At 50.5% G+C, this 10,048-nt stretch overlaps 3 protein-coding genes across 3 annotated transcripts; all 3 read left to right on the top strand.

Annotated features, from left to right (window-relative positions):
• The first annotated feature begins 235 nt into the window (after positions 1-235).
• On the top strand, positions 236-2,320 carry LOC137281114 (uncharacterized). The gene is made up of 3 exons (XM_067812245.1): positions 236-424; positions 460-1,544; positions 1,627-2,320. Exons 1-3 carry the CDS (start codon positions 236-238, stop codon positions 2,318-2,320), a joined length of 1,968 nt encoding a protein of 655 aa, XP_067668346.1.
• Positions 2,321-3,906: 1,586 nt separating this feature from the next.
• On the top strand, positions 3,907-4,743 carry LOC137281116 (proteoglycan 4-like). The gene has a single exon (XM_067812246.1). The coding sequence runs from the start codon at positions 3,907-3,909 to the stop codon at positions 4,741-4,743; it is 837 nt and encodes a 278-aa protein (XP_067668347.1).
• Positions 4,744-8,334: 3,591 nt separating this feature from the next.
• On the top strand, positions 8,335-9,591 carry LOC137281117 (uncharacterized). Its single transcript, XM_067812247.1, has one exon. The coding sequence runs from the start codon at positions 8,335-8,337 to the stop codon at positions 9,589-9,591; it is 1,257 nt and encodes a 418-aa protein (XP_067668348.1).
• The last annotated feature ends 457 nt before the right edge of the window (positions 9,592-10,048 follow it).

Below are 10,048 nucleotides of genomic sequence, written 5' to 3' on the forward strand. Positions count from 1 at the left end.
CTCGTGAAAGCACCGCAGGTCACGCTACGAGGGAATCAGATCTTACAAATGAACGTGGGGCGTCTCGTCTTCAAGGATTCCCTCAATTTCCTCACCATGGCTCTCAAACAGTTTCCAAAAACGTTTGGATTGACGGAACTCAAGAAAGGATACTTTCCACACTTTTTAAAACACTTACCATAACCAAGGCTATGTGGGTCCTTATCCTCCCGTCTCCACTTATGATCCTGACAGCATGTTTCCTGCAGAACGTCAAGCTTTCTTGACCTGGTACGATGCACGAGTGGCTGAAGGGGCCGCCTTTGATCTGGACGAAGAACTGTTGGCCTACTGTCAGAGTGATGTGGATATTTTACGTCGAGGTTGTGCTGCCTTCCGTCACATCTTCATTCGGCAGAATGACGTGGACCCTTTCTACGAAGCAGTGACTCTCCCCATGGCTTGCATGCTCACTTTCAGAAAGCTGTTTTTGGAACCACGTACCATTGCCATCATACCTCCTCAAGGTTATCGTCCACAGCGTCGTTACTCTCTTCAGTGTCTGCACTGGTTGAACTGGATCATGCATCAACACCCTGGCCTCCACATTCACATGCTCGTAATGGTGGGGAAGCTGGCTTTGATGGTGGTGATGGCAGCCGCTACATGGTGGACGGTTACGATGCCAACACGCGTACCGTGTACGAATACCTGGGTTGTTTCTGGCATGGGTGTACTCGATGTTACAAGACAGGCCGATGTGAACCCCATGCCACCCTGGGCACAGCCCCTTGGGAACGATTCCATCACACCATGTACCGGCTCGGTGTGTTACGACAGCATCCTGACATCGACCAAGTAGTGACCCAATGGGAATGTGATTTCTTGAAAGAACAGAAAGACAACGAGGATCTGAGAGCGTTCCTGACCACCCTGCAAGGACCTCATGCTTACCTGCCTGACCCATTGGATCCCAGAGAGGCTTTCTTTGGAGGACGCACCAACGCCACCAAACTCTACTATGAAGCGAAGGAAGAGGAAGAGATCAAATATGTGGACGTGTGTTCACTCTACCCTTACATCTGCAAGTATGGCACGTACCCCTTGGGACATCCCGAGATCAAGGATCATCCTCCCGTGTCAGACTTGTTTGACCTACATGGACTCATTCAGTGTCGGGTCTTGCCACCCACGGACCTCGACCATCCCGTGCTTCCTTACCGCGTCCATGGCAAGCTGCTGTTTCCTCTGTGTCGCACTTGTGCTGAAGAAGAGTTTGTTGACTCCTGTCCCCACGGTGACGAAGATCGAGCATGGGTGGGCACCTACGTCAGCAAGGAGTTGCAGTATGCCGTTCAAGAGTGCGGCTATCAAGTGCTTGACATCTACGAGGCTTGGCATTTTGACAGTCTCACCACCTACGACCCTGACACGCAAGAGGGAGGATTGTTTGCCAAGTATGTGAACAATTTCTTCCAGATCAAACAAGAGGCCAGCGGATACCCTGAAGGTTGTACAGACCCCGAGGAGTACATCAGGGAGATTCAGCAAAAAGAAGGAGTCACGTTGGATCGTGCTCACATTCGCAAAAACCCTGGACTACGTGCCCCACTGGGGCAAGTTTGGTCAACGTATCGGGTTCGACAGGACAGAGTACATCAGTTCTCCACAAAGGTACTTTGCCCTCCTTCGGGATGAACGGTGCCAAGTAAAGGATGTCAACATTATCAACGAAGACCTCCTCTGTGTCACGTATGAACCTCGCCCAGAATTTTGCGACCCACATCCTGCTCACAACGTGGTCATTGCAGCCTGGGTCACAGCACAAGCCCGTCTCAAGCTCTACTCCTACCTGAAACCTTTGGATCGCCGCGTGCTGTACTTTGATACAGACAGTATCATCTACATTCATCGTCCCCTACAGTACAACCCTCCCCTGGGAGACACCTTGGGAGAACTCACCGACGAGCTGGGAGGGGGCAATAGCATTCAGATCTTTGCCTCGGCAGGACCTAAGAACTACACCTACAAGCTACGGCATCCTCAACCCGACGGCAGTGTAGTAGCTGTCAGCAAAGTCCGAGGATTTACTCTCAATCACAGGGCAAGTCAATACGTTCACTTTGACAGCATGAAGAACCTCATCTGTAAGAGGGATCGAGTCAGCATCACAGTCCCCTATCCACGTCGGATCATACGGACAGGACTCCGCCAGAACAACACCTTGCAGTCCAAGGACACCAGCAAAGTGTACCGCATGGTGTACACCAAGCGACGCGTGATTTACGATTCCGAAGGCATGCCCGTCGAAACACTACCTTATGGCTATAAGGGCGAGTGACTATGCCTGTGGACTCAACAAAGTGACTGTTGTGGTGGTTGCTGATCATGTCATGGACAAGAAAACTGATGATACTGTATACATGGTTTGTTTGTTTGTATGTTTGTCAAGAGTCATAAAAAAAACAGTATGTGATGTATGGATATTCATGTGTCGTGTCATTTGTCTTCAGGGTTAGACCTGGTGGAGTCCATGGTCACCCCTTTTTTTTTTATGATGATCTTGTTAGGCACAGACCTGGAGGAGTCCATGGTCGCACACCCTCCTTGCACCTCATTGGTCAAACCCTGTTGTCCTGACGTCACGTGTCCTGACGTCACGTGTTAAAAAGACCTCCTCAACGCAACTCCTCATTCCGACTTTAGTCGTCAGAGAGAGAGCACACACGCACACAAAAAAGGATGCAGTCTGTTCACCGTGATAAGCTCAGGACCAATCGTTTCAGTCTCGTCGTAGCCATCAAAGATATCGAAGCTGTGGTCGACAAATTGGTGGAGTTTAAACTCCTTACCCTCTTCATGAAGGCTGACATCATGGAGGTACCACAAACCTCTTACAATCGGATCAGAGCTTTATTAGATGTTCTGCCTCGGCGAGGACCCCAAGCTTACACCCTCTTTTGCAAAGCGTTGAAGGAATGTGACGAGACAGACGCCATGAGAGTGTTGGGAGTAGAGACTCCCACAGAGACTCCCAGAGAGGCTCCACCCAGTGACAGACGACAACTGACTCTGCAGGATGTTTGGGATGATCGTAGAGGGTTGATCTTATGGAAGGACGGAGTCACGGAGTCACTTGTTAGAACAGGTCAGAGAAGCGATGCAGAAGCAGTCACAGTGACAGAGACGACCGAGTGATGTCATCCAAGGTCATGACGTCATCGCATGTGTGTGTATATATAAAAAGAGTTTGTGTGTGAGACTTGTCATTCATCATCATGTTGTTCACGTTGCTGTTTGTGATCGCCACGTATCTGGAAGAGAGACACTTCTTAGAACAGATCAGACAAGCGGTGCAAGAGGCGGTGCAGAAGCAACAGGCTCGCGACGCCATGCGTGACGTCAATGCGTGACGTCATAGCACGTGCAGCTGCTGTGGACTATAAAAAACTCGGGATCCATCGAGACGTCTTCAGTCGTACCAGTTCAGTCAGCATGTCAGCATCTCCACGTCAGCACAGTAAGTATGGTTTTCACTTACTTAACTCAACAAAGTACGCGACCGCACAGAGCATTTGTAGGCCCGAGGGCATCATACTTGCACAATGCAACCGTCGAAACGTTGATGTTAATATTCTTTTTTCCATTTCATGTTACAGGTACTAGAGATTGTTCACTGCTCCCTTCTTCCAACATGGACCACATCATGAGGGCTGAATACATCCAATCCCCTTCGAGGTACTTTGCTCTTCTCCAGGATGAACGTTATCATGTGAAGGACGTACTCATCATCCATGAGGACCTCATCTGTGTCACTTATACCGTTCGTAAGTCGGAATCCTCCAAAGAGACAAAGGCAAGACACCCAAGGCCGTCCCTCCTAAATGGGTGGTGATACCACCACCAGGGACAACCCCTGCCGCCACAATGACGAGGAAGACACAGAAGGAGGAGGAGGAGGTGGTGGTGGTCAGCAAGAAGAAGAAGAAAACACCCACCAAGAAGACCCTGGTTAATCCTATGGATACCCCTGCCACGGTTCCTCCAAAACAAAAGAAACAGAAGTTGGAGGAGAAGGTTCCCGTCAAGACATCCCCTAAGAAGGTGTCCAAGAGTATCTCTCCCAAGGGTCCCTCTCCCAAGAGTGTCTCTCCCAAGAGTGTCTCTCCCAAGAGTACTTGTCTCAAGGGTACCCTTCTCAAAGGTACCCCTCCCAAAGGTACCCCTACCACGAAGAAGACGAAGAAGAAGGAAGCCCCTACCACCACCCCCACCACCACCAAGGCAGCAGACCCACAGAGTGTCAAGAAACAGATGACGTCTGATGTGCTGTGGAACAATGATCAGCAAACTGTTGATGTCAGCCCCGACAAGTTTGCCTCTCCTGCTAGCCCCGACGCAACACCCCACGATGAGTTGCCTCCTGATCTACAAGACTTGTATGATCTACTACCGATGCTGTCACCAGAGATGCCACCGTCGACTGTCCCCATGACTGATGCAAAGCAGACAACAACAACAGTGTCAGGGGAGACTTCCGCCGACACGTCTGCTCATTCAGGTCTGATGACGACAGATCCCATGATGACATCCGTGATGGCTCCAGAGACGACTTCATCCGAGATGACTGCATCAGAGATGATGCCTCCCGAGGACTATCCAGACATTCCCATGTTTAACGATGAAAATCATTTTCATCCTGGACAAATGGACTTTCTACGTTGTTCGACTTGTAATCCCCACGACCATTTGAACTGGTGGTGATCTGTTGTTGTTGTTGTTGTTGTGGTTCACAAGTTGTTGGTGTTGTTCCAATAAAATTCAACGTGAATGGTTTGAATATGTTGTATATATCTTCAAGGTTCATTGATCCTTGAGGTCATTTCTGGTGTCACCTGCAGGGCGATAAGGTATGTCAGGGACACTGTCAGGGACCATGTCAGGGACCATGTCAGGGACACAGTCAGGGGCACTGTTAAGGGGCGACGACCTGGTGGATGCCATGGTCACCCCACTCACGTTACGTCATCCTTTTACCACGTTGATTGCAGGCCCTACAGGGTCGGGTAAAACGTCGTTCGTCAAAACGTTGCTGGAACACGTGTTTCAACCAGGGATTCTCGATCTACCGCCTCAGGGGATCGTTTGGGTGTACAGTGAATGGCAACCCATGCACGAAGATTTGGAAGTGTTGACATCAAAGTTAAACCTTCCCCTGACCTTTGTGCAAACCATGAGCGAAGCCAACGCGCAGTTACCTGCAGCAGGGTCTGTTGGGGCTGGGGGTGGGGGTGGTTTGCCTGCACCCCACTGGTTGATCATTGACGATTTGCTGGGCGATCATAGCAAAGAGGAAGAGGCAGACGTGTTGCGATGGTTTACCAAGAAAAGTCATCATCGCAACACGTCCGTGTTGTACCTGACGCAAAACCTCTTTGCCTCGACGCCTCATCATCGCACCATTAGTTTAAATGCTCACTATCTGGTGCTGTTTAAAAACCCGAGAGATGCCTCTCAAATGGATCACTTGGCTCGACAAATCTTTCCAGGACAGACGGCTTTCCTTCGAGAAGCCTACGAGGATGCCACCTTGGCTCCTTATTCCTATCTGTTTCTGGACTTGAAACCCACCACGGCCAAAGAGCATCGTGTGCGTACCCATCTCTTTTGCAACCCCACCACCCTTTACGTTCCCAAGTGATAAATAGCGCTGACTGTCGACCTGACCCATCAGTTGAGTCTGACCTGCCATGGGAAACAGACGAAAACAGACCCAGCCCCGCAAACGTGCTGTTGTTGCCACAGGCTTGTTTAAACCCGCTCATAAAACCCTCCCCACCACCTTGGGACGTGATCCCACCGAACGTCATCGCTCGGGTTTACAACGGTTGTACGAAAGTCTCAGGACACCTCTTCCTCCTGCTTCCTCCTCCTCCTCCTCTGCCAAACCCAGAAGACCTTCCTTAAAAGAGTTGTACCCCGCCACTCCCACCATGGCGGCAACAGCAAACACGTTTGTCCCTGTCTATACGCATCGTGCTTCACCTGCCGTCACCTTGTCGCCTCCTTCTTCTTCTTCTTTTGATGCCACCCCTTTGTTCTCGTCGTCGTCGTCTCCTACCATGATTCAACCCTTTCAACCCTTGACGTCTCCGGCCATGATTCAACGACCTCGTGCTCCTAGCTCCACCAAACCGACATGCTCCAAACCGACGACACGCAGAAGAGTCAAACCCATCCGCCTTGTGAAACGCTTGCCTTTGGCAGAGAGTGTGGCTATCAAAGGACGTCATCGGCTGTTGCAATGGTTTGCCATCGCCGTGAGAAATATGCGAGCAGGGCGTGTTCCTTTGAAAACGCAACACAAGACCTGGCTGTTGAGACACCAAGACGTCTTGACCAAGATTACTAATCCACGTTTACCTGTGGATGAACGTCTGAATTACCTGATGAAACGCAGTGGCAGTGGAACGTTGGCAGGCGTGTTGACACGCATTTTGTTGAACTGGCAGTCCTACCTGCAGGAGGAACAACAGAAGCGACAACACCCAACTCGTCGCCAAAGGAAACCTCAAGGGAAACCTCAAAGGCAGCCTCAAAGGCAGCCTCAAAGACAGCCTCAAAGGAAACCTCAGGGGCGTCGTCACTCCAGGAAACAGACCAAGAAGGGCAACAACAAGAAAACAGACCCAGGGGCAGCCTTGACCCGCATGGTGTTATGAAGCCAGAAGAAAAAGAACAAGAACAAGAAGACAACGGCATTACTCCCACTTCCACCACCAACGCTACCCTAAATAAATAGAGGTAGCCCATCCTTATCCTCGTCAGTTCCATGGTAGCAGCAGCAGCAGCAGGAACATCATGTCTGCCCGTTTGAAACGTCACAAAGAAGCGCTCTGTCATGTGTGTAGTCCTACAGCAACACCAGCCATGCAACAGGCTATTTTGAAACATGCTCCGTCTGAACTGATTCAAGCCATCTGCGAATGTGTGGTGAATTTGTATGGAGGTAACATTCCCATGACAGCACAGCAACGCCATCGTTTACAAAAGCATGGACCCCTCATGCATACGTTGATGAAAAAGAAAGTGTCTGTGGCCAAGAAACGCAAACTGTTACAACAGAAAGGCAGGGGATTGGGTCTCTTGTCTGCCTTGGCCTCGGTGGTGGGTCCTTTGGTGTCTGGTCTGTTGGGGCGATGATCATAAATACAGGGATCCTCTCGGATTGGGGTTAGTTGTCTCTGCACCATGATGAAGCATGCACGGAAAATGGTCATGGTCCCCGAAGAGGTATGGCAAAGTCTGCAAGACGAAAAACGACAACGTCATTTGCTCAAGTCCAACCTGTTGGAACAGAAACGGTTACACACGCTTCACGATATGGATACCCTCGTTCGTGATGACACGATTCCCTTCAGGGACAGAGAGCAGCAGTATAACACCTTGTTGCAACAGATGTTGGTGTTTCAAGACAAAGCAGCAGCAGCTGCAGCAACAACAACAACAACAGCACGACGCACCAGCCACACGCAACTATGGAACGGAATCCCTGCCAACACCAGTCAGGAAGGAACAACACCCCTCGGGAAAGGAGGGACTCCCCCTCTCCTAGCTGCTCCCCGTAAGTACGGTTTTACTTACTGAGTTACACTCTGGCCTGTGTAGAGGTCGCCTAGAAGTCTTAGGTCTCAAGACTAAGAGAGCTGTCATCCTAAGCATGGAGAGCGCGAAGCCGGTTACAGAGTCACTGACTCATGTTGGTTTTTTTATTCTTTTGTTTCAGAACACTCCTCCTCCTCCTCCTCCTCTGACCTCATTCTGAATGACGTGGTGCAAACGATTCCTAAAACGCTGCAAGCCAAGGCCAAACAGTTGATGGCACGGATACAAGCCCATCCTGACTTGGGTTGGAATGAAAACGGTCAATTCGTGGTGGAAGGGGAACCCATGCCTGGGACTCACATGGTGGATCTCATCAATGATCTGGTGCGACAACGTACCAAAGCAGATCCTCCACGGGGTTGGAACGTTCTGGCTCAGTATCTCGCTTCCAGCAACGTCCCTCATGAACTGATTGGCAACCCTCTCCGTTGGTCCTGGATGATGAAAACAAAAGGATCAGCATCCACCACCCAGCAACCTGGCACACGACAGGCAACACCACCTGACACCCCTGTCAAACGTCCAGGAGGAGAAGCCTTGTTTTTAACACCACCTCAATCGAATCTTGCTGGCGTCAAGAAGAAGAAGAAGAAGACAGAGACTCCCTCTTCCCCTCTGAACCGAGTGCGTCAATGGATTGACTTTTAATCATAAAAGAGAGCAGAGGGTGACATTTACAACAGTGTTAGCATGAGACGTCCCAAGAGAAACAACAACAACAGCAGCAAGTCCTCCTCCTCCTCTTTGTCGCCTGCCTGGGCACGATGGCTTCACCATACTTATTACGATCCCAAACATCCGGCAGGCTATGGAGGGTGGCGTGGTTTGTGGCAAGCAGCAGTCAAACAGCAAGCCGTGGGATCCCAGAAGGGGAAATCCCAGAAAGGGAAACCCCAGAAGGGGAAATCCCAGAAGGGGAAACCCCCACTCACGCAACATCAGGTTCGACAATGGTTGAAAACCCAGGACACGTACACCTTGCACAAACCTGCCCGACGATCCTTTTCCAGGGATCATTACCGTGTGAGCGGCGTGGACGAATTGTGGCAAGCCGATTTGAGCGACCTCCTCGCCTATCAGAAAGAGAACCAAGGTTACCGGTATCTGCTGTGTGTCATCGATGTCTTCTCCAAAATGGCTTGGGTGCAACCCATGAAGTCCAAGACCGGCACCACGTTGATCGAAGCCTTTCAACGAATCCTGAAACAAGCTGAAGGACGTGTGCCCTCCATGTTGCAGACGGACAAAGGGACCGAATTTGTCAATAAACCTTTCCAAGCCTTCCTCAAGAAACAGGACATTCATTTCTACACCAGCCAAAACCCAGAAACCAAAGCCTCGGTGGTGGAACGTTTTCAAAGAACGTTGAAAAACCGTATGTGGCGTTATTTCACCCAACATGGAACACGTCACTACCTCAAGGCTTTACCCCAGCTGATGCATGCCTACAATCATCGCATTCATCGCACGATCGGACAGCGACCCGTGGATGTGCATCCCCACAACCCTTACGACGAAATTCAGGTGTTGGATCACATGGAGCGTCAGAAGGAGGAACGGCAGAAGCAACGTCAGCAGAAGCAGAAGCACCGTCAACACCAGCATTCTCTCTTGTTACCTGGGACCCGTGTTCGCTTGAACAAGACCAAAGGGACCTTTGACAAAGGGTATCTTCCCAACTGGACCAGCGAATTGTTCACCGTGGATCGCGTCGTGAAAGGGCGTGTGCCTCCTGTCTACCGAGTGAAAGATGATCATGGAGAAGTGCTCCAAGGCAACTTTTACCCCGAGGAACTACAACCCATTCAGAAAACGGATGATGTGTACAAAGTCGATCAGGTCTTGAAACGTCGACGGCGTCAAAAGAAGGACGAAGTGTTGGTGAGGTGGTCAGGTTACCCGGCCAGCTTCGATTCATGGATCCCTGCGGCTCATTTGGTCTTTTGAATAAGGGTGACATCCCTCTGTCACCGTCATTTGGGTCATACTCCCTGCCCAATCATGCAGAGCGAACCCAGGCTCAGGTGCAAGGAGAACAACAACAAGGCTTCCTCCTCCTCCTCCTCCTCCTCCTCACGTTGGTGTTGTTTTGGCATGGACTTGCCACGCAGTGAAGTGGTGTTTTTCTCCCAAGTGTTGCTGATATATGGTGTGGTCGTCATGAGCATGGTTCAGTTGGCATTGGATCACGGTGAGAAACATTTGTGGACAGCGTTGTTGGCCAGTTCGTTGGGATACTTGCTCCCACAACCCACATTGGTATCATCGTCGCCGTCATCGTTGACTTCTTCTTCTTCTTCTGCTCCTGCTGCCGCTACCGCATCTTCGACTCCCTCCGTGTCCAGTCTGGTTCCCTAAGCGCAAGAATGGCCATGTCCTTGTTTTCCTCCAAGCGGGACTTTTA

Source organism: Haliotis asinina, chromosome 4, assembly GCF_037392515.1.
Source record: "Haliotis asinina isolate JCU_RB_2024 chromosome 4, JCU_Hal_asi_v2, whole genome shotgun sequence".
Lineage (NCBI taxonomy): Eukaryota > Metazoa > Mollusca > Gastropoda > Lepetellida > Haliotidae > Haliotis > Haliotis asinina.